This window comes from Pleurodeles waltl, chromosome 6, assembly GCF_031143425.1.
Source record: "Pleurodeles waltl isolate 20211129_DDA chromosome 6, aPleWal1.hap1.20221129, whole genome shotgun sequence".
Classification (NCBI taxonomy): Eukaryota; Metazoa; Chordata; class Amphibia; order Caudata; family Salamandridae; genus Pleurodeles; species Pleurodeles waltl.
Genome location: NC_090445.1, coordinates 670,653,347 through 670,677,848, shown reverse-complemented (window position 1 = coordinate 670,677,848; position 24,502 = coordinate 670,653,347). Strand labels below are relative to the sequence as shown.

Here is a 24,502-nt window from a genome sequence, read left to right as displayed (position 1 = left end):
CAAGTGAAGATTGGTTGCTGCCTAAGATTCACTCTCTGGTGTCTAATGACTGGTAACGTTCTGTGTCAGAAATGTTGATTTCTTGGCACAAAGTGAGAACTGTGTTTCTAAGCCTGAGGCATGTATTTGTAAATTTTAAGTGCATGGAAACGTGTTAAATGGCTACTGTTTTATAAAGGTTTCTGCAGTGTGCATGGAGTAATAGTGCTCAACCAAGGAAAACAGGGGAACATAACCAACCTATGAAGAAATTCAAAGAAAAAAACAAAGGTTAAAGTTAGGTTATGGATAGCTTTGGTTATAATACCTTAATGTAGGTTAGAAAAAAAAGCTCAGGAATTCGTTAATAAACACAGTTAAAGTGAAATTATAAGTACAAACCTAAAAAAACAGTTCACAATTTGTGGTTAGGTAAACTAATAGCACACAGGTTCTAGCCACATTTTTTGGGTCTGCAGCACTTCTGTGTATCTTTATGAACCTTTGCAGCAGTTTGATTGGCTGTTGGGTCTGCCCTTTAGACAGGCCCTTTCTTTCTTTTTTTAGTTTTGTTTTTACTGGGTACGAGTGGTCCGGCAAGGGTCCAAGGTCCCAGCTATAGGATTAGATTCGCTTTGTTGGGGTTTGCAGAACCAAAACACTTAAAAGTGCATTTAATCAGTTAGAGGATTCTCTCTATGCCCACATATCTGGCCTTTCACTTTCTTCAGGATGTGGAGACCGACTCCCACACCGTGTAATAGCAGTTGTGGTCAGCCAATCACATGATTTTGGTTCAGTGACCTCAACATTTTGTTTATGGACCCAAAATGGCCAACACCGTGCATCCTTATTGGATCTGCAGATGGATACTTTTTTGTCTTGCATATTTTGTTCTACCTGCTGTGCTTTTCTGGGAATTAACTCATGAAATTGTGATGAATTCAGAAAAGTATTCTCTTTGTGTTTCTCATAACCGTAGAGGCAAAACAATTTGTGTTTGGGAAACCTACACTGAAAATGGTTGTCATTATTCCAATATAACATGTGTTTGAGCATGTAACACAGTTTCTTATGATTGTACTTCAAAAATATTTTTCCGGACAGCTCTTTGTACATCAGTAAGGTATGTACCATAAAACCGCACTACAGTCCTCCGCTTAGCACTTGAGAGAGTTATCAACACATTTTGGTTGCAAGATCAGAGCTCTAATGGAGTGGTTCTGTGCACAACTTTGGAGTGCTAATTTTGTGTTAAAATGTTTAGTACACAAACATGATGATCTTGAATTGACTCTGGTTGGGGATGGGCAGCTTGGGCATATATGATCATTGGGTTTGCGTCTGAAAATAGTTTTTCTGTGTTTATTTTGAAGGAGTCTAGACATCTTGATTGATTCCTTCAGCCATACTGATGTTGAAAGGTACAGGGATTAATTTGGAGCGTAAATGGCAACAAACTAATGGACTGTTATTGTGCTTGTGGAACAGTGCGGTCATCTGACATCGATCAGCTGGAGACCCTGTGAGGCTGGCCTAAGCTTTATGTGGATGTAGTTGTAATTATCATATATCCTTAGTGCTCTTCCCTGAATCAGGAGGATTTATTGGTTGATGTTTCTAGAGATCTGGCCATACATTGACAGGCACAACAAATGGGTAACAGTTGAAGTGCCCTTACCTAGTGGCTCCATATAGGTATCATTTGCCTCCTCCCTAGAGGAAAACTTTGCTGGCAGAGATGCAGGGTGCATTGTGGAGTGGGGAGGAGTGGAGCAGTAAGCTTGTCTCTGAAGTGAGAAAGGGTGATCACTCAGGTAAAAAAAGGGCACCTTGTGAGCTGTGGAGTTGCCGGAGAGCAGAGTTGATTGCGGGAGGCAGGTCCCATATGGATTTCTTTGTCTTGGTTCGGTTTGGTCTTAGGTTTGTTGTTGCTTTCACACTGTGATTGAACATAGGACCAGTAGACGTAGGCTGTGAGTGCCTGCAATCATGGCTTTAGCAGGTACCACCAGAAGGACTCAGAGGGGCGTCCGCCTCCCAAAAGCAAAACCAAAACGAAATAGATTCCAGAGGTTAAGGACCATTCTCTGAATACAACTGACTCGAGGGAGAACTGTTCACACAAGTAGGGCAGACCAATGGGAAAGGAAAACTGGGTTTCTGTTTGTCCTGCAAAGGGAGAAACACACCTTGAGTACAGAAGCATGGCAGTGTCCCAAATAGAGATTGACCTTACAATCAAGTATTTTGAACATATTAAATTATGAAAGATAATTGTGAAGAGCAAGGGTATGGCCTGGGGAAGGGAGGAGAGCCTCCCTAATGTATCTGGCCGTAGAGCCAGAGGACAAAAACTGATGATTCTGGGTAGCTGCTCGACAATCAAAACTACATATAAATAAGGAGAAGGCAGTGAACTGTAGGACGAGTAGGAAACACAATAAGAAAGTGCTCATATCGACCTGGAGCCAAAAGACAAGATCTAAAGACACATGAGGACAATTAAAGGAGGGAGAAAAGGATGTAGTAAATAATCTGGGCTACCTAATTATAAAGAACAAAGCCATGCAGCTAAGGCTAGAGCAGCAGAATGTCAGACTTGGAGAAGTAGAGAAGAGATTGTTTGGCTTTGACGATGGGGTCTTCCTGTAGACGTATTAAATATCTAGAATTTAAAAAAATGACCAACTCCACATTGGGTCCCTTAGGATCAATGTAGTGTGTTCTTCCTAGGATGAAATGCTCAGGCAACACACAGTTATTTTTTGAGAGATTGCTTAAAATAACATTACGTCTCATCTCAGTTTATAGTTGAGAGAGCCCACCAATCATTGTTCCACCAGACCCAGGCAGTATACACACCCACACTATGAATGGACTGCCTTTTAGTATTATTGTTGCCAATGCCTGAGTATCTGGTATGTCAAAGTGTCAAAGAACAAAAGGAATTGGTGTACCAGTGATTTATTAGTGATATTTATTGGCCTCCATCTAGAGTGCAAGGAACATTTACAGATTTTAATACAATTGCCTCTGAACACTGAGAATGATACAGATCTGCAAAGGTATATTTTTCAATATGCCAAATGTGATAAATGATTTCTTAGAGAGAAACGTTTCCCAGAAAAAGAGCAGTGATTGTATGAAGCATACCTCACACTCTGAGGTTGGTCAGCTATTTTGTGGGAGTATTAATGATAGTCTGAACAGGAAGTTAAATTATTATTAAGAGAACCAGTGACTGAATGTTGGTTTGCTGAAAACAAAGGTTAGAATAAATTTGCAATGGAAACCATAACTCGCTTCTTGATCTCACAGTCTAGTGGACAGTGACTTGTATGTAAGGATAATTTATTCTGATGTTACAAGTGGCTGCCCCTCAAGGGGTCTAGAAAATGCATTTACCCATGTTGCTACCCCTCATTATACCAGGGAGGTTAGACACGCCTGTAGAGTGAGTGCCATAGACTTGTGGTATGTTTCTCTCTTTTCAAGTTGTTTTACTATGGATTTTAACTTTTCTGCAGCACATGGTACTTGTGAAGCAAATGAATATGGCTCGTCCAGAACTCAGGCATGGTCTCAGGGTAGCAAATCAAGCTCCATACTTCATATAACACGGGGCTTGAGTCGACAGCTAGATGAACAGAATGAAAGGACGACGAGCCACAATGAGCGCACTTCACAAGGTACAGAAGTAAAAATCAACGAATAGAATAATGGGCTTTTTGTATTAAAGTTCCATAAAAATTTGAATGGAAATGTGGAAGTTATGCATCAATACTTACTTCTTGCAGAGGACACAGCTGATTTAAACTGTCCAGTGTAGATTGGAAAAGATGTGGATTGAGAATATTTAGTGTGCAGCAGATAAGGTTAGCAGCTCAGAGTGTATGTATTCTTTAAGCGTAATGTTACAGAAACAGAACTCAAAGCAGTGCTTAATTTGTGGATGTTGTTTCTGAGGGCCAGTGCTTAGTTTTCTGCCTCAAGCATTTACTGCGAGCAAAAGACACGTGGGAAAGACGGAGGAAGAGTAAAACGAAAAAGCATCACAGTGAAAGAAAGTAGAAAGCTTCAAAAGTGAGCTGAAGTGGCAGGGAGTGGCTGTATATGGATTGAAGAGGCCAGAGATGGCTTCAGGATTACTTTTCCTCAGTATTCTGTGTTCACACATTTAATTGCAGCAGCCGCTGTTTTAAGAGGAGGGCTTTGGTCACTGGCACCTTTTAATTTACAAATTAAGCACTGACTCAAAGCTGCTTAAACTAACTGTCATTGTTTTGGCTGTTTGCAAGGCCAATGACAGTCACCCATGTCATGAGTGATGTAATATGAGCGGTCATAAGCAGTGCATTGCAGGAGCATAGATTATAATTAGCTCAGGCAACTATAACTGCTGCATTTCTATGGTTTTGTGTGTTTAATATCTGAACCTAACTATAACGTCCCTGTAACCTTTTTTTGTGTGATATATATATACATATATATATATATATAACCTGATATATACTTAGCATTTCATTGTAAAGGCCTGCTTGTTAGGGTATATGCATCTTAAAGACATTCCGTGGTAAAGGCAATGCATGGTAATAACTGTTTTGTCAGTGATGGTTCCCTAATTGATCTTCGTAAATCTGCTGGGAGTAGATACAGTCCTTCTTAATACATATGCAGTCAGTCACCTCAGTGAGGAGTACCATAATACAGATTTCAGCCATGATACCTACTTTCTTCTATGGCAGGTTAATGTAGTGGAAAGATTTCATACAGTGCTAGCAATGGACAATATTAATATGGGAACGGCACTGGCATTGCGATGATGGCGCTAGTCTTGGTGGGTGCCTAGAGATATTCCTATTAAAGTATTACAAATAGTGCATTGTTATACAGCCCCAAACATATTTTACAGTGTTGTTGAATTCATACTAATGTTTAATTGCCACCTTCTCTGAGAAAAACAGATTGAGTGATCCTCTAATTGGATATTATTTAAGTTTATTTTTCTCAATAACCCCAACTATATTGATATGATTATTGAGGAATGTGTACTCCTCTTAAACTGAGAGATAACAATAGAACATCCCCTGTAATTGAAAGAAGTTCTCAGCAACTTAAAAACCTCCTACTCTAAAGTGAGAATAGGAGACAGGAGAGATATTGGTATGGAAGACTCAGTGAACTAGAAGGCAAACAAAAAGTGGATCCACAACTACAAGTCAAGCCATGAATGGGCAGCCCAATATCCCAAATAAACAAACCGACCAATGAACTGTTATTGGAATCACAATTTAATTCTCAGATGCAACGATCTCTGAGCCTAAGGCTATTGCAAATGTATTGTGGTTATTTTCCCAGTGTCCGACTCTCTGACATTACACAGGTAAGAATCCTGCAGACTCTGCTAATAGAATATTTCGGGAAACTCTGTTGCTGACCAGCAGATTGGAATGCTCGCTGATTGAGGAGCTCTTGTAGGAATGGCTGAAACAGGTTTTTAAAACACAGGGATGTTAGCGCAGACCTTGGGTGTGATACAGGGCCTGCTATCCCCCGTGGTATATGGATGGGCACTTTGTCCTGGGAAGCCACCTGTCATCTCTGCCGTGAAAGTGTCTCCGGTTAGAATGGGGCTCTCCATGTACTTTGCAGCGTGTCCCCTCCCATCAATTGCTCTTCCCCCTCAGAGCAATCAGTAGGATTTGGACAGAAACATCTACATAGCAAAACATGAGCAAGATCTAGCAAGCACAATTATAGCAGTTCTCTCCAAATCCAGGACCAACTTAGAGTTATGCACAACATACATCCCTTATTAAAGCAAATTTAAAAGTTTTCACCAAAGCTTTATCTGATTGTCTCTTGAGTAGCTTATACCTGAATTTATCCCACACTCAAGCTACACAGTGAATGCTGTCAAGGTGGAGACATTGATTATTAGAGGTATACCACAGACAGATCCCAGAAATGATACTCATCCAATCAAAATCTTTCCAAGCAGGTATCTTAGAAATTGCCACTTGCCTCCACCAATGAAGTCCCAGATTTTGAAAAAACGCGGGTGGCAGCCCCTTCTCAATTCTAGAAAAACACCCACCAAATGGGTTTTCACATCCAACTAACTGAAGAGTTAATTTATGGACAAACTGCTTACGAGTCAACTTTTCTAAATTAACCTCCACATAGAATTCCACCTCTGTTTCCCGGAACAATAAATTCACATTTAGTGATGCTATCCCTTTAGTTAGTAACATTTAAAATACCTTGTTGCATCAGAGCAAGAATATAATCTGTACTGTTAGACTGCAAGAATCTGCCATACTGGGTTTTATGGTGCTATGCTTAAAATGTAAATTAAGCCCTTCGCTGCTAGGCCTCCCCCATCCCCCAAAGTGCTAAGCTTTTTTTTTTTTTTTTAGTTATTTGGGGTAAATGGTACTTAGACTGCCTTTTTGTCCACTTAAGCTATCAACGCCAAATTTTGTCCTTTTTTTCCAACATCCGGGGGATTCTAAAACTACCCACGGTTTGTGGATTCCCCTGGAGGGGGCTGAGAAATTAGCCAAAATGTAGCTACATTCGTTTTTTGGGTGGGCGGGGGGTTGGAATGGAGAAAAAAGTGCTGAAGAATATTTTTTTCCTTGCAAGTGACATCAATGAAAGGTTTGCAGTGCTAAAAATCACCATCTTCTCAGCTATCAGTAACAGGCAAAAACCAATTTTTTTTTTACTACAGTTTTGGCATTTTACTGGGAAATAGCCAATTTTTCCTATTTTTTGCACTTTCAACCTCCTTCCAGTTTGTGGTAGAAACAGATGTGGAACCATGGTGGATCCCAGAAAGTTACACATTTCTGACAACTAGACAACATTCTGAATTCAGCTAGGGGCCATTTGTGTAGATTCTTCAAGGTTTTCGAAAATAAATAAGTGTTAAAATAAAAACAATTGAAAATCAGTAGGATAAAAACGTCAATTTGTGACATTGTTTTAATTTGTAACTCTTTGTCACAATGGCCCATTTACAAAATCAATATAACACTACATTTGTTAGACCCTTCTGACTGCGGGGATATAAAGGTTTTGAAGGTTTTCCAAGAACCAATAAGGTTCCCAGAGCCAATAACTGAGCTGCACCTTGCAGTGGTTTTTCATTTTGTATTAGGTATACAGCACTTTATATGGTAAAATGTAATCAGTGAAAAATGGTATCAAAGAAACCAAGGTATTTCCGAAATGGGCACAAGAAATAGTGTTTTTTGCATATCTTTAAATCTGTGGGTACCCATACTAACATGTGAATTAGTGGGCATTTCTCAAAATGACTTTTTTCTTACACACTGTCGTACATTTGGAAGACACAAATGCAGAGAAATACAATTGGTAATAACATTTGTTCTACTATTCTGTGTTTCCCTAAGTCTCCCAATAAAAATGGTACCTTGTGTGAGTGGGCCTAGTGCCTGCGACAGGAAACGGCCCAAAACGCAACAAGGACACATCACATTTTACCACTGAAAACTGACCTTTTTTTTTGCAATGTGTCTAGCTGTGGATTTTGGGCCGTAGCTTAGCTGCCACTGAGGGAAACCTAGCAAACTTGTAAATTTTTGAAAACTAGACATGTAAGGGAATCCAGGATGGGGTGACTTGGGTGGCTCTCACCAGGTTGTGTTACCCAGAATCCCTTGCAGCCTCAAACATTGACTAACAACACACATTTTCCCCACATTTCTGTGAAAACGTCTGGAATCTGAGGAGAACTACAAACGTCCTTCCACCCAGCACTCCAGTAAGCCTTCTGATAGAAATGGGACCTGACGTGTGTGGATAGGCCAAGTACCACAACACGAAACAGCACAAAACGCAGCATGGATACATCCATTTTTTCCACTCAAAACTGAATTTTTGCAAATTCGGTAACTATGGGTTCTGGACCCTAGCTCATCTGGCACCTAGGGAAAAATAGCAAACATGTACTTTTTAAAAAACTAGACACTTAGGGGAATCAAGGAATGGATGACTTGACTGGCTGTCACCAGGTTGTGTTACCCAGAATCCCTTGAAAACCTCAGACTTTGACTAAACACATTTTTCTCATATTTCTGTGATGAAAAGTTCTGGGATCTGAGGGGAAACCACACACTTCCATCCATACAGCATTGCCCCAAGTCTTCTGATAAAAATGGTACCTCACTTGTGTGGGTAAGCCTAGTGCCTGCGACAGGAAAGAGCTGAAAACGCAACATGGACACATCGCATTTTCCCACTAAAAACAAAACATTTTTTTGGCAATGTGCCTAGCTGTGGATTTTAGGCCCTAGCTCAGCCTGCTCCTAAGGAATCATAGCAAGCCTGTACGTTTTTGAAAACCAGACACCTAGGGGAATCCACAGGGGGGTGACTTGCCTGGCTCTCACCAGGTTGTGCTACCAAGAATCCCTTTGCAAACCTCACACTTTGACTGCAAAAACACATTTTCCTCACATTTCTGTGATGGAAAGTCCTGGAATCTGCGGGTAGCCACAAACTTCGATCCATCCAGCATTGTCCCAAGTCTTCTGATAACAATGGTACCCCACTTGTGTGGGTAGGCCTAGTGCCCACAACAGGAAACAGCCCAAAACACGGTCCCACTGAAAACTGACCCTTTTCTTTGCAATGTGCCTAACTGTGATTTTTGGGCCCTAGCTCAGTCGGCACCTAGGGAAATCTAGCAAACATGTACATTTTTGAAAACTAGACACCTAGGGGAATCCAGGATGGGGTTACTTGTGCGGCGCTCATTAGAATGTGTTACCTAGAATCTCTTATAAACCTTAAATGTTGTCTAAAAAAACATATTTTCCTCACATTTCTGTGATGGAAAGTTCTGGAATCTGCAGGGAGCCACAAACGTCCTTCAACGCAGCGTTCCCCTAAGTCTTCTGATGAAAATTGTACCTCACTTGTGTGGGTCTGCCTAGTGCCCGCGACAGGAAACAGCCCAAAACACAACATGGACACATCACATTTTTCCACTAAAACTGACCACTTTTTTGCAAAGTAGGTAGCTGTGGTTTTTGGACCCTAGCTCAGCTGACACCTCAATCAATCAATCAATCCGTGCTTGTAAAGCGCAACTACTCACCCGTTAGGCTCTGAAGGCGCTTGAGGGGGTTGAGGGGAGAAGTGTAGCGTTCACCGGTGAGGTGGTTCTTAAAAAAGCCATGTCTTCAGTTCCTTCGTGAAGCTGAGGAGGGAGGTGGTTTGTCTGATGTGGAGAGGAAGGGTGTTCCAGGCAGTGGCTGCGAGGTAGGAAAAGGAGCGTCCTCCTGTTCTGGTTTTCCCGATGCGGGGTACTTCTGCGAGAGAGAGCTGGGCTGAGCGTAGGGTCCTGTGGGGTAGGTGGAGGTTGAGTCGCTGGTTCAGGTAGGCTGGTCTGGTATTGTGGAGGGCTGTGTGTGCATGGGTGAGGATCTTGAAGGTGATTCTTTTCTCTATGGGAAGCCAGTGCAGTGTACGCAGGTGTTGCAAGATGTGGCAGTGTCGAGGTAGGTCGAGGACCAGTCTGGTGGCGGAGTTCTGGATGCTTTGTAGTTTGCGGATGAGTTTCGTGTTGATTCCGGTGTAGAGTGCACTGCCATTGTCCAGTCTGCTGGTGATGAGGGCGTGTGACGGTCTTTCTATATTCGAGGGGGATCCATTTGAAGGACTTGGAAGGAGGCGAAGGGTGCGGAAACAGGTGGAGGTGACTGAGTTGATTTGATGGTTCATGCTGAGATTGGAGTCCAGGATGATTCCGAGGTTGCGGGCTTGGCTTGTGGGGGTCAGGGGGTTTCCGAAGGTGGGTGGCCACCAGGAATCGTTCCACGCGTTGGGTTGAGTGCCCATGATGAGTACTTCTGTCTTGTTTGCGTTGAGTTGAAGGCAGCTGTTTCTTATCCAGTTGGCGACTGCTTCCATGCCTTTGTGGAAGTTGTGTCTGGGTTTGTTGGAGGTGGAGAGGATGAGTTGGGTGTTGTCACCTAGGGAAACCAAGCAAACCTGTACAGTTTTGAAAACTAGACTCCTAGGTGAACCCATGATGGCGTGACTTGCGTGGCTCTCACCAGGTTGTGTTACCCAGAATTGATTGGAAACCTCAAACTTTTGACTGAAAAACACATTTTCTGCACATTTCTTTGATGGAAGGTTCTGGAATCTGTGGAGAACTACAAACTTCCTTCCACCAAGCATTCCCCCCAAGTCTTCTGATTAAAAGCGGCACTTCGCTTGCGTGGATGGGCCTTGTGCCTGCAACATAACAAATCAAACCAAGGTCTATGAGAGTCCCTTGCGAGGACTCCCACGTTAGTTTGATCCCGTCTTGTCGAGGGCACTAGGCCCCTCCACACAATTTGGGCGCATTTTTATTAGGACAAGTGGGGAAACGCTGGGTGGTGGCAATTTTGCGGTTTCCTTCTGCTTGAAAGAATATGGCACATAAATGCAAGGGAAATTTGTGTGATTTTAGTCACACTTTGAGGTTTGCAGGGCATTGTGGGCAAGAAAACCTAATGGGATCCACAAGAGGCACACCACCATACACTACCCTGGGTGTCTAGTTTACAGAAATATCTAGTGTTGGTAGAATTTCCCTAAAGACAATGTACATCCTGGCAGAGAAATACAGAAAAGACAAATATTGCTGCACAACCACATGTTCCTCAAGTACAGACACATACTGGTTGGATTTGGCCCGAGAGTGACTGAAAAATTCGAAATATAAATTTTATTAACGAGATTTCACAAAAAAGAAATACACTCAGTCACTGAAAGTTAAATAAACTGAGCCAGTGACTCGAAGCTCATGAGCTGTAAAGCCACGACAAGGCACCAATCGCTTTACAGGCCTTTCATATGTGACACACACAAACCCATTCACACCGCCATCTGTGGTCCCAACACATTACAGCATTCACATCAGCAGACAGCACCATTCAGTGGCCCATAACTTTCATACACCCACATGACTGACACAGCAATCACCGGCTGGCGGATGACACATTGTGTGTAGTGACGTTTGGCTGGTAATGTGTATAGTGACCAGCAGCACGTCACTACACACACACACCACCAGTCAAATGCCAGCTCCACACACCTCCAGCCAATTGCCAGCCCATGCACACTGCCAGCCAAGAGCCATCCACAAACACCGCCATCCAAGCACCAGTTCAGGCACACTGCCAGCCAAGCACCAGCCCATGCGCACTGCCAGTCAAGCACTATCCACGCACACAACCAGCCAAGCACCAGTCCAGGCACACCTACGGCCAAGCGAAAGCCCACGCACACTGCCAGCCAAGAGCCAGCCCAGCCACACTGCCAGCCAAATGCCCGTCAACGCACACCACCAACCAAGTGTCAGTCCACGCACACAGCCTGCCAAGCACCAGCCCACACACACACCACAGTCACTTTTCTTTAACAAAATAAACACAAACCAATTTGTAGGAGATAAAAAACCAACCAATACTACAAACTCAACAGCCATCCATGAAAATGAACAAAAAATATAAGATGATACACACCAGTCAGTTCACTTTTACGCTCACTGTTACTCCCAGCATTTATGTTGCGTGTGGTACAATTTAAAACAGGCACACATAGCCCTGGATTAGAAGCACGCTTGGGGCAGTACATACAACTCTCCTTCTGCACACCTTTTCGGACAGAGACTACATCTCCTACAGGGAAAGTTTTTTGGGGCGTGGGAGGGATGTAATCAGGAATCTGGTGATCTTTCAATCTAGCCACATCCTTCATCTCTCCAACTCTAGGAACTCTCTCCTCCTCCACTACAACAAGACTGCCTATCACAGACTGCTGTAACTGATCAAAAGTTATCTTTGGATCTGGAGAACAACCCTTGAACAAAAGTATTGAAGGTTTCTAAATGAAACCAATGGATAGCCAGCTTTTTATTAAAAAAAATGTAAGCCATACAAACAGCAGTGTAAGGCTCCAACCTCTGATCTACTCCATCTACACCACACAGGTGCCTATTGTAGTCTGAAATGCACACAGGTTTGCATGCTTCAGCACCCTGACCCCAAACAGTCACAGGTTAAGTATGTTTATTATTAATGGTTGTTAGCATGTGGACGTTTCTCCTGTCTGAAACTTTCACAGATTTAAGTACATCACTACACAAGGCACTGTACTGTCCCTTCTGAAGCCTCTTACATACAGTCTCTTTAGGGTAACTGTATGGTTAAGATGGATTGTGCCACAAGCAAGTGTCCACTTTGACCAATTGCACACCAGTGTAGAAGTTATTTATGTATAAATTCTGACCTTTGTTAAACCAAGTTCCCACACAATTTTCTCACTGACTCCAAAAGTGTACAGACAACTCGAGGGGTCAATAGAACAATCCCTACCAGTGCTCACCCTGAAATTATAGCCATATCCAGTCCTATTGTCAGACAGCATATACATGTTAATTCTATAACGTGTCCTCTTTCTAGCAATGTACTGCCTAAAAACCAAATGGCCCTTAAACAAGACCAAGGATTCATCCAAAGCTATTTCTTTCCCTGGAACATAGATCTCTGAAAGGTGATCTACGAAAAAAGCAAGGCAGGCTGAATCTTGAAGAAACGATCTCTATCAGGGTGATCTTGTGGCAATGGTAAAGCATGTCACTACATACCACCTGCCAAATGCCAACTCACACACACACACCTCCAGCCAAGTGCCAATCAACATACACCACCAGCCAAGCACCAGACCAGGCACACCTCCAGCCAAGCGCCAGTCCGCACACGCTGCCAGCCATGTGCCAGTCCACGCACACCTCCAGCCAAGCACAAGTACACGCAGTGTAGTCCAGTCCAGTCCTCAAAATGAGGCATCCGAAGCAGAAGCAAATACCGATCACCACTCATGGTTGCAGGAAATATAGCCGTTGTCATCAAGGGACTAGTAGACCAATATGAAGACAGCGATGGCATCCCTATCAAGCCCATCAAAAAAGTTAAACCCAAGACTCATCCAGATTTGTGGGAATCCACCGGCTAGCTGTAGAGTGGGGCTTAAGTCTGGTACTATTGTCCCTATACTACTGTTCAGCATACAAATTAGTGTGTTCAATAATCTCATCCAAAAATACATCATCCATAAACAACTGAAAGAAACTTATAGGCAAAAACGTTTCAGTATTCACTCTCCACCCTGCTACACCAGTAAAGGCAGGCAACACAGGCTGCACCATGTTTGGGCCAGCCCAGAGTTCAGCACTCCTAATAGGAGCATTTTCAGCCCCAGGCTGAAATCCAGATGCCGTTTGCTGCACTATCGGTGTACCAATGTTGTCTTCTAAAAGAGGGACTTCTTCCAAACTGAAAGAGGCTTCAACATCAGATGATTCTTCTCTGACAGAAAATTCATTGCCAGAATCTTGGACTTCCTCCTCTGCCTGTGATGCAGTGTCAGTCTCAGAACCATGGTCTGGGGAATATTCGAAAAGCAAACCAGCATCCTGTTGGGCAGTAATGCTACTGTTAGCTATAACCCCTACTAATAAAAGCAACTCAACAAATGTCAACAATAACCAACACTGTGTAAGATTAGTAATGAACAAAGTGTGGCTTTATCAAACAGCAAGTAAAACTACTGGCATTTAGTAATCTGTAAGGCAAAGTCAACCAATACAAAGCACACAAAGACCTATATACTCAAAAACCAGACCACTCACTTGCCTGAGACAGCTTGACTCAGGATCATCTGCACCTACTCTGCACAGACACATCAAGTACAAATTATATTTCACTAGATAGGACAAACAAAAAGAAAATTACACACAAGACAACACAGTACACACCTTGCACAAATCTAAGGAGAATTTCACACACAATAAAACAAAAGCTAAATATGCTGCTATTACTACACCATTTACAAAAACACATTAATGCAGGCAATGACACTCATTTGGAGTAAAGAGTACAAAATGTTGTTCTTACCAAATACATGCAACTACACAAACTGCAGATCTATCAGTGCTGAAACCGCAAGCAGGAGTCACAGCAAGGGAAATCAAAAGCTTTGCACCAGAATAAAAAGAAGAAATAAAACATTACAATCCCAAATGCAAATAAAGACAAGAAATAAAACAGTTAACATTATAAAACTCTGTGAAGGCAGCTTATCACCATCCAAATGCCAGCCACAACCACCTCCTGCAAAATCCCCAGTTCAAAGACACCGCCAGGCAAGCACCGGTTTACCCACACCGCCACCCAAGCGCTAGTCCACACACCGCCAGCCAAGCACAAGTCCTCACACACCGCTAGCCATTACACACATGCCAGCCAAATGCCAATACAAGCAGACTGTCAGCCGAACTCCAGTTCACACACAAGCCCAAGGAGCTGCACCCAGACATATTAAAAAAGACAATCCCTCGTGTTTAGTGGCTTTTTGCACCCTTTGGGGGCAGAGAGGCCTAAAAATATGGCTGATCTGCCCACAAAGGGGCCAGAAACAGACAAAATATATAGTCCATAAAGGGGAGTGTCCCTTGCTGCCGGTCCACTACCCAAACGAAAAGAAAAAGAAGAGAAATCACTGGTGGCCTAGTGCATGCATTCCTGCTGCGCAATCACGGCCCGCCCGCAATCACGCAGTAGGACTGCACTGCAAAGAGACATCGGGGAAAGGAAAAACTCTTTCTTTTCCCCCCGATGCCTCTTTGCCCACAGCAAACCCTCCCTGGAGGAAAAACCTACCTTTCTCCTCTGATGCGCTGGAAGCAAATGGCTTCCAGAGTGTCCCAGGGCCTTTTGATGACATAGGCATGGCAGGTGCGCTGACGTCATCAGATCACCGGGTGGGTGGCAGGAAAAGCGCTTTTACTGCCACCCCCAGTGGAGGCATGTTACAGGGCGGCCCACAGGGGGAGCACCAGCGCTTACCTAGCCCTACCTAGCCTCCTCCCCCCACCACCCCCATCCTGTGGATGGGCGCTAGGATGACTTGCTGCTATCCTCAACAAATACCCACTGGTGCTGAGGACAGGTCCAAGCCACCCTCAGCACTGAAGGAGTTAATAAGTACGTTATAATGTTATGACCACCTGTACTTATAACATCTGTATAGAATTGATATAACCTCACTTCACAGGCTATCCTTTTTGCCAAACTGAAGTCTGTTTAAGTGATGAGGACGAACCACCTTTGCGACTGAGAGGTCATCCTGATGAAGATGTAGAAAGCAGCAGCTCAGATTCCAGCTCAGGTAGGTGAGAAATACTTTCTAATAATTATGTTGCTGGTATTGGTCAAAACATAATTTACAGTAAGTTATAAAATAATCATACTCCATTCCCCTATGCTTTGGAGTTATCAGTGTAGCAGATTGTTGGTGCTTAGTGGGCCTACTTCATTGTAAACAGTAATTTCCTGCCTGCTGTCTTCTCTAAATCTGACTGGCCCAGAGAGAGTTTGGTGATCTGGGTTTGTAGGCATATCATGTAACAATCCTAAGGTCTGTAGCTACATGTCTCAATAGTGGTGTGTGATTAAATGTGCTTCAGGCCCCTACTCGTTTCAGATACAGCTTTGACTGGTGTTGGGTCTTGCACATACAGACAACATAACCTGATCCATATATAATAAACCAATTCAATAGATTAAAAGCCCTGCACAGGAAACTACCAGTGGGTGCAGGTGTAGTTCCTGAATCAAATTGGGTAAAGAAAAAACAAGCCTATATGCTTTGGTAGTAACTATAACTAAGCAAAAAACAGACCCATAACTGCCATACATAGATGTCTTAGGAGGTGCAGCAGTTTAGTGGTGTATTGGGGAGGCATGTGGCCTGTCGCTAGTAAAAGGAAACTGAGGGTAGGTTGCACGTGGATGGTCTGGCAGTCTACACTCAGCTGTAAGCGCACCGGCAATCGGGAGTCACATATATATTTCAAGAGAACTCGCAATTGCACAAGGGCTCAGATACAACACAGATTGAAAGCCCTCTAGCTTGGAGCCAAAGAAAATAAGAAGACGTATAGAGTCAGTTTCTGGCAGGTTCCGGTGTAGTATGTCTCTGATGATCACAGATTAAAAACAGCAGTTCTGTCAAGTCTCTGAGTTCACTGGCTCAGAGATGGGTTACCTGAGGGCATACACAACCCTCCCCCATTTCATATATGAGCATATTTTAAGGAGTTCACAAGGAGCAGTGGGTGCCATCAGACTCACACCACCCGTCTCCTAGACTGGGACGGCTTGGTGGAGGGCCCAAGTTATGAGCATACACTGGGTCGATCCCTGAGTATAGCAGAAGCAGGCTGAATCAAACTATAGCTGCCCCAGGGACCAGAGAGAAAGAAGGAAGCAGGCTGACAGCAAGGACAATACAATAATTAGTTGAACAAATTATGACATAGATTCACAAGGATTTCCTTATTTGTTAGGATATCATCTTAGCCTCTCATTACATGTAGGTATTGCAACACCTTGAAGTATAGATACAGTCAGTTTAAGTACTTATGTGATGAGAAAATACTGAACAGTTTTGAGAAATGAAAAACAAATATGCAGAAATGGGTATGTCCCTATCACCTTTTGCATCTTTTTAGGTCTCGCCTAAGAACATCTTATATCTGTGGTCGAAGACCTATTGTGTACAATACAAATACTTGGGGTGGGCTTTGGATCTGCTCATTGCTTGCTGTTTATTGCTTTCCTGTCAACTTTCCTTCCTCTTCGTGTTTGTCCCTTCCAAGAAGCATAGTATCTTTACCATCCTTTTAGTTGATGACTTAATGCCTTTTGCAGCTCCACAAGAAGGAACTACTTTTTCTTTGATTTTCAGCACCTCGTGAGAATACATATCTTTTCTTGCTCTTTCCCTTGTCCTGCCTGCCCCCTACACTACCCATCCATGCTCTACGTGTTGATAGCATAAAAGCTTGCCCTTTGTTTCTCCTACCCGTCCTGCTCTGCCTTCTTGTGGCTATTTTTTTTATATAAACCTGCCCCAACAGATCCACTGTTGAACCCTGCACCCTGCCTCACCACGTAGAAGTGATTACTTAGCGCAAGCCACCCCCTCTTCTGTTGCTCAGCACCTTTCCCTGTTTTTATTTCATATATTTTTGGAGGGCCTGTGAGCTGCAATTTGCTTCCAAACCTCTCCTTTCTAAATAATACAATTTTGCACACTTTTTGTTTTTAATTCACTGCTCTAAGATGGGTGTCAACCAAAACAAATGGCCACACCAATATCAGGATTCATGTGTGTGCATTGGTGGTATTCATACGTGTGTGTATGTGTGTATAGAGCATCACATTGGGGCTGAAGTAGCATCAAGACGCATACATGTGCATGCATGGTGATGCATTAACACGTATCACGTAAACTTCATTGCGTGTTGTTTTTTTTTTTTTTTACTGATGCTCTTCGGTGACAACAATAGCACTTTTGTTTTGTCTGTTAACGGTGAGCAGTAAGAGTTGGAAAAGCCAACAGGTGAGGCCTGTTGACTTTGCTAGTGCTTGTTAGACATTTTTGACCCATTCCTCCCCTTCACATTTTACGTGCAGGTGAAGTATCTGGAGATGAAAATATGCCATACGCAAAGTACACATCATCCATAATCGCACTTTGGTTGGCAATTTTTCTTGCTGGCTAAATCAGAATTGTGACTAAATTGGTAATGGGTCTCTTAGAAGTTGAAAACTTTGCCTAACCCTGACATGTCATCTTGTCAGAATTGTATGTGATAGCAGTGAGTTTCCATTCTCAAATCATAGAAAATCATTGTTCTTAATACCATGTTCTACAGTATTTAACTTAGCTAGAATTTGACCTTTTAATTTAAAAACAGGACCCTTGGCTATCCCTGATGATGATATAGTAAAAATAAAAGAAGAGGAAGAGGAGGATATCTATTTTGTGGACCACAAGGACAGTGAAATAATGGAACGCATCAGTAATCTACCAGGTAACGTTTTAAAACATACTATTTTTGAGCTGAAAGAATGTTGATTGCTGAGGTAAGCCCATGCATTGCACTTGTAGATGTACAGATACTTATATTTCTAATGGACACTCCTAACCACAGATTCCTCATCTTGTGAATACTACCTAGGGGTCAGAGTGGACCCGGAAACCTTTTGAGCGGTAGCCTTCTTATGGGATATGGTGGCCAACATTCTTCCAGGTATTCTGGATGACTCACAGGAGTCCCCAACACATGCTATCCAGGATGGGTGTGACGCAGTGAAGTTTACAATCCGCTGTGGATTGGATACAATCTACTGCTTAGGTTGGGCGATTGGCAAGTGTTGCACTATGGCACCACACCTGGGTAAGGTCTACAGGCTTCTCCAAAGATGACTTGGCATTATTAATGGACATGACTTTCAATTACTGTCACCATTTTGGTGAAAAATCAGGCTAAGCCCTGGAACAGCTTAAGGACAGCAAGGCATCAGAACGTTCCTTGGGACTGTTTGTCCCCATCATGCAATTCCATCAGCAATTTCACCCCCAGTTTCTAGCACAACCAAAGTCCTACCCCACTGCCATCCCAGCAGGTCTTCCATCTTTTTCTGCTAACAAAGACAACAGCTTGAGGGACAAAGTGCAGCTCAGTTACCTGCCCCTCCAACAGCCAGAGTTGCAAAACCTCTTTTGTAACCCTTTCCCTACACACGGTCATTCAGTAGGAGGCGAGACAAGACATTTCCACCAGGGCTGGCAAGCCATTATTTCAGACAAGTGGGTCCTCCAGAGTGTACAGGGAGCTAAGCCATCCCATTTCTTTCCACTCTGCTGCACCTTCCACCACCATCAGGGCTGCTGACGGAAGACCACCTGTCCATCTTGCTACAGGAAATAAAGGCCTTTTTGGCCAAAGGGGCCATTGAGATGGTTCCAGTATCGGAGGTGGGACCTGAGTGTTACTCCCGCTATTTTCTGGTCCCGACGGAGGACGGAGACTTCCATCCTCTTTTAGATCTCCACCCTCTCAACACCTTCCTGCGAAAGGACAAATTAAGGTGCTCACATTAGAGTCGGTCCAGTCTGTCCTACACTCTGGAGACTGGATAGGACCTGCAGGTTGTTATTTCCACATCCCCATCCTGCAGGCCTACAGTTACTATCTAGGATCCACGCTGTGCCAGGAGCATTTTTAGTTCACTGTGCTCCCTTTTAGGACTCACCATTGCCTCTTGGTGTTCTTGAAAGTGATGGCGAAGGTTGCAGCACATCTTCGGAGGTTGAAAGTCCCAGTCTTACTCTACAACAGCAAATGGTTTTTGAAGGCGGGCTCACAAAAGGCAGTCATTAGCCACCTCCAGATGCCGGCGAACCTTCTTACTTCGTGGGGTTCACTATCAATATGCCAAAGTCACACCTGACTCCTTCACGGAAACTCCCATATAGTAAAATTGTGTGCCTTTTCCTTGGAGCAGAGAGTACAGAACATTTGGGCTGTAATCCCAATGCTTTTGCCCCTGTCCTGGACCTCAGTAAGAATGACTCTGAGGCTGTTGGGATTTTCTGGCCTCCTGCATCCTGCTGGCAAATCTCGTGGGCCTTGCAGTGAGATCTAAAGTCCCAGAGAGCACAGCACCAGAGAAATTGATCAAATTGTATTCAGATTTCAGAGGAGACTGCAAAGGACCTGCAGTGGTGACTACTGGACCATGATTGGGTCAGTGGCATACCCATGTCCTTACCACATCTAGATTTGATGGGGTTGACAAATGCACCACTTCTGGGTTGGGAAGGCCATTCAGGAAAGGTGACAATCAAAGGATTCTGGTCTCCGGTGGAGGCCTGGCTCTACATCTGTCTGTTGGAGTTGTGGGCAATTCACTTGGTGTTGAAGGCCTTCCTACCCATGCCACAGGGGCGCTGGTACCATGCTCATGGACAACACTGCCGCCATGTGGTACTGCAACAAGCAGGGTGAGCTGGACCTCTGGAAGTGGCTGGACCACCAGATGATTTCCCTGTTAGTGAGCCACTTGGCAGGATCTCTAAGCATCTGCTTAGACAAACTCAGCCACTTGTGCCTAGGGGACAATGACTACATCTCTTGGAGATGCATTCTGCCCAGGGTGGAGCTCATGACTCCTGTATATCTTCCCACAACTACCTCTCCTGCTCAAAGCTCTGAAGACGATCAGCAGCCACTGGTTGCAACAAATATGTGGCTGGTTTATCACCTGCTATATTGATCTACTACAAGCCTAGTTATCTGAAGTATTGTATTTTTGTCCCTGGCCAAGCAAGGAATTGGTTTAAGCACTGATAAACTGTATTTGTTGACTCTTTTGGCTTTTTTGTGGTCGCCAGATCAGCCTTCTTTTTTTAAATCACCGGTTGTGATGATATTCTTGAAAAGTTTACAACATGTGTTTCTGCTCAAGCCCTTTGTGATGCCAGAGTGGGATATTAACTTAGTACTTACCTTTTTGATGACCATGCTTTTTGAGACGCTGCACAGGTGTCCATTGAGATTTCCAATATTGAAATGGTCTTTCTAAGTATATAACATCAGATCGGTGTGTGAGCAAGTACATGTGGTCTTTTTTGTTAATTTTGCTATAGGCGGCTCTCTTTCAGAGAGTGACTTTGAGTGTCTGTGATTTCATATAGGTGCATGGTGGGAACGCCTGATTATGTTGGCCACCCTGACCATGTAATCATGTCAAGATACTCAGTATCAGTGATTAATTTGAGCCGGTGGTTTCCAGTGCCCGGCACTGGCACTAATTGTCAACACCAGCAATTGTTACAGCCCACCACATGGTGGTGGTGTTTGTCTAATATAGAAATGAGCACAACAACAGTGGTTCAATAATTTAATGTACAATGAAAATGAGTAATATCTGCCACCCGAGCCATTCTTATAGCTTTGGGTGACCTGGATTAGTCTGAATTGTCCATTTGTAGAACTGTGATAGGCATGAGTTGAGTAGGTCATGCCATTGGCAGTGTTGGCAAAAGCAATGGCTGGTACAACTGTAGTGGCTTCCAGACAAGAACCCTGATCGTTATTTGTTTTGCAATTTAAGCACTTCCTGATAGTTACCATGGGTTAGGCAAGTATGATGATTGGGCTGTCTTACCTATGGACAACCATACTGTCTGAACAGCCAGCCTACAGATGTCTTTCCAAGAAGTTGCTTGCTGGTGCCTTGTCTACCTTCTGTAGTCACCTCAAATGATAAAGGACAGTGATCAGAGATTCTTTGTCATCCTGCTCTCATTCTCAGTTATTGGAATGATTGCCTGTTCATTTTTCTTGAATATCATTAGTAGTTACTCTCCCTTTCTGCAATGGTCTGTTGGTTACGTGTGGATTTATTGTGGTAAGGGTAAGCTATCATCTGTTGAACTCTGCTTCACTATATAAGGTGGGTACTCCTGACTTGTTTTCCATCTCTCAGTAGTCTATTTCTGTACACTGTGGCAGAAGTCTCTGTTGCAACTCATGAGTAGAGTCACTGGACTAGCTTTATCTATCTATCTATCTATCTATCTATCTATCTATCTATCTATCTATCTATCTATCTATCTATCTATCTGCAATAGGAATGTTTTGAGTGCAAACATCCATCCTTCAGAGAATATCTCTTGATGTTATATATTAAGTGGCAGTGAACAGCTTAAAAGAGATTAAAAAAACACAATAGGTTCTTCTTTTAGGGGGATCCGAGGGCATTACAGAGTTTGCAACCCGTCTAACTAAACTAAGAGATGGAACAATGTACAAGTCTCAGACTTTGTTTGAAAATTGATGCATAAAGAAGTGTTGAAAGAGGCATGCTACAAATATAGGGAAACCTCTGGAAAATATGCTGCACAAAGGAAAAGCAGTTTGAACAAGACACTTTTGTATATGGAAAACCACAAAGTGAAATCAGTTTTTGATCGGACAGAATAACATTTCTTCTTACCTGAGATAACCATTGCTGTGGCATTTAAACCTGTCGAAGATTTACTAAGGGCTTTAGTCCGTTGACTCAGATGAATCAGATTACTAAAGTCAAAGTGGGAGTGAATAAAAGCATCTGTCCCAATGTCTTCATACAGCTTTTTAAGAAATGTAGGACTTGTTGAAGGTACCTAGGATGCAAGATGCATGATTTGGTGACATAGGCAATCTGAGCATATACAAATAGAACTAGAAACAAGGTCTAGCGTGATGTGTGAAGCGTGAATTGATGCGGCCAAAAGACAGAGTCGCAATAGTTGATTCTATTTTTGTTAGAAAACAAATCTCAAATTTGGATTGATTCTTTTTGGAATTATCAAGTTTCCTCCACTACTAGGTCAGCTCCAGAGCCTGGTAGAGGCTCTAGTCCCTTCAAGCTCTGTCCCAACAGCAGATGAATCAGGGAGACAAGATATCTGTTGAACATCAAGGGGTGGAACACTGAGCCTTATGGCACAGACGAGTTGCATGGCAGCTTATTATATTAATGGTCAAGTTGTAACCAAAATGCTGCACAAATATGCTAACTGTGTAGTGTAATTCACAAAGTTTTCGCAAAGTTCTGCGGTTCTCAGAAAACAAAGTTCAAAACCACATCTAAGCCAAGTACACAAGCATCAACACCCGAACAATGCCCAATGTCCAGACACAAGAAAGGCTATGTATTGAAATAACTTTACTTAATGAAATTTAGCTTTAGAGTGCAGTGCATTGACTCTGTGAGGCAGAAAATCCCCATCTTGGAAGCTCCTTTGTTACGCAGACACTCAGCAGAGTCATAGCTTCAGGGGGTGTTTGGGGTGCGACACCCTTCAAATAAATTCATTCATGACTTTGAGTCGGGTCTGGTAAGGCTGCGTTGGTTTTTCTGTCAAGAAAAAAAGACAAAACAGCGACCTTTGATTTAAAATAGGAGAGAAACATTGATATACATCTGGTTGCTGAATTTCAGAATGTGCTACCAGATAAACTGAAATCAATTCTGGCGTCTCTGTTAGTCCAAACTGTGAGATGCTAGGCAAACATTTTATTTCACAGAGCCTCCTTTTTCTTTCTTATCACATATGAGAGCACTTTTAAAAACCTGAGGTCAGGATGTGTGCAGTACAAAACCTCTTATGTTTAAAATAACAGGTTTTAATGTTGCTCTATCTATAATAAGAATTTAGGCCAAATTTAGGGTTTACATGGCTACTGACTGCTTCTTAGTTCACCAATGGCATTATCAGTGAGGGGCAAGTCATTAATGTTTCTAAGTTCATATTTAAAAAAGTAATATAAAGAAATGTCTGTCTAATCAGTGATATAGTGCTACGGTATCGCATTGTTACATTATGTTTGTCGATGATATACATGCCAAGTGTTTTCATGGCTTGGCTCGTTCATGGACTCATAGAGCCAGACTCTTGACTCGGCTTGCTCTATTAATTTGCTGACACACCCACCTCTATAGTACATGGGGCAGATAGTCACTTGATAAAATGATCTGTAAAAGGCAAGGGTGAAAACATGGAGCCCTGCCTACATACCCCGAATTGATAACTCTACCATCAAGATTTCTCATAGCAGAGACAAAGAGTATATGTGCAGTGAAAATACATTTAAAATAAGTGGTCCCAGGGCATGGATTCCAGACCATTGTCTTGTACATTACTGTACTCATGAGTTCCCAGGAAAAAGTACCTGGCCCAGGTGAGACGGGCAGGGACCTAGCTTCTGGCAGTGTTTGGGGTGAGACACCCCCAAATGCATTCTTGGCTTGGTAGTTTGGTCTGGAACTGTGAGTCGGGTCTGCTATGTCTGTGTTAGTTTTTCTTGTCATTCTCATTTCAATAAGAGATTTTAACTTGGTCATTTTTTGCTGGGGAAACTTAAACATATGACAAGGGCTGGTTTACGAAATGAAAAAGTAAATCTGCATCTATAGAATAACTCCTTGAATAGGTGCATATTTATTATGTTTTCGAATTCACAAACATTGACAGTAGTAGACTTGAAAAGCTGCTCCATTCTCAGGTTTCCAGGCATACTACTGGCTATCAGACACCCCAAGGGTGATTGGATAAATCTCTCTGGGTTGCACTCCCAATTGTTGAGTGTAGGCATTCTGCTCAGCATGGTAAATAAGCTCTCTCATCCTCTCCTTTGCACACAGCATGTCTGGCAGCACTGCAGTTAAGTTACAAATGTTACAGGCTATCTATGCAGTTCTTGGGCACCCTCACTTCCATCCCAATGCTAGGGCCCATTTCTCGCTGTTGGCCCAAGGGCCCATCCCTACAAACCTTTTCTCTGCACCAGTGCAACAACAGATGACAATAAATGGCTGTATTAAGTGAGTAACATGAGCATTTGAGCATTTTATGCCAATAAAACATCAACATATAGTGAATTGTATTTAATTTGATGCCCACTTTTAATGGCTTTGATTTCACAGCATTTGCTACAGTTGTTTTCCATTGCAGGTGTAACGTTAGAGCTCACTTCGGCATTTTAATATTGTATTTTCTCTTTTTCACTTGCTGTGTTTTGTATTTG

At 42.9% G+C, this 24,502-nt stretch overlaps 2 protein-coding genes across 5 annotated transcripts in view; one reads left to right on the top strand and one right to left on the bottom strand.

Annotated features, from left to right (window-relative positions):
* Positions 1-24,502, top strand: part of LOC138300137 (zinc finger protein 12-like) — an 81,096-nt gene that overhangs the window by 53,494 nt on the left and 3,100 nt on the right. For all 3 annotated transcript variants that reach the window (XM_069239073.1, XM_069239072.1, XM_069239074.1), the window contains 3 exons: positions 3,510-3,671; positions 15,127-15,240; positions 17,837-17,953. In XM_069239073.1, coding sequence (XP_069095174.1) covers positions 3,510-3,671; positions 15,127-15,240; positions 17,837-17,953 — 393 coding nt within the window. The remainder of the gene's footprint in view (positions 1-3,509; positions 3,672-15,126; positions 15,241-17,836; positions 17,954-24,502) is intronic.
* LOC138300140 (zinc finger protein interacting with ribonucleoprotein K-like) overlaps positions 22,599-24,502 on the bottom strand; it is an 81,969-nt gene continuing 80,065 nt past the window's right edge. The window contains exon 7 of one of the 2 annotated variants that reach the window (XM_069239079.1): positions 22,599-22,832. In XM_069239079.1, the coding sequence (XP_069095180.1) occupies positions 22,831-22,832 (2 nt within the window). In that variant the 3' untranslated portion in view covers positions 22,599-22,830. The remainder of the gene's footprint in view (positions 22,833-24,502) is intronic. The other variant, XM_069239082.1, reaches the window with a different exon arrangement.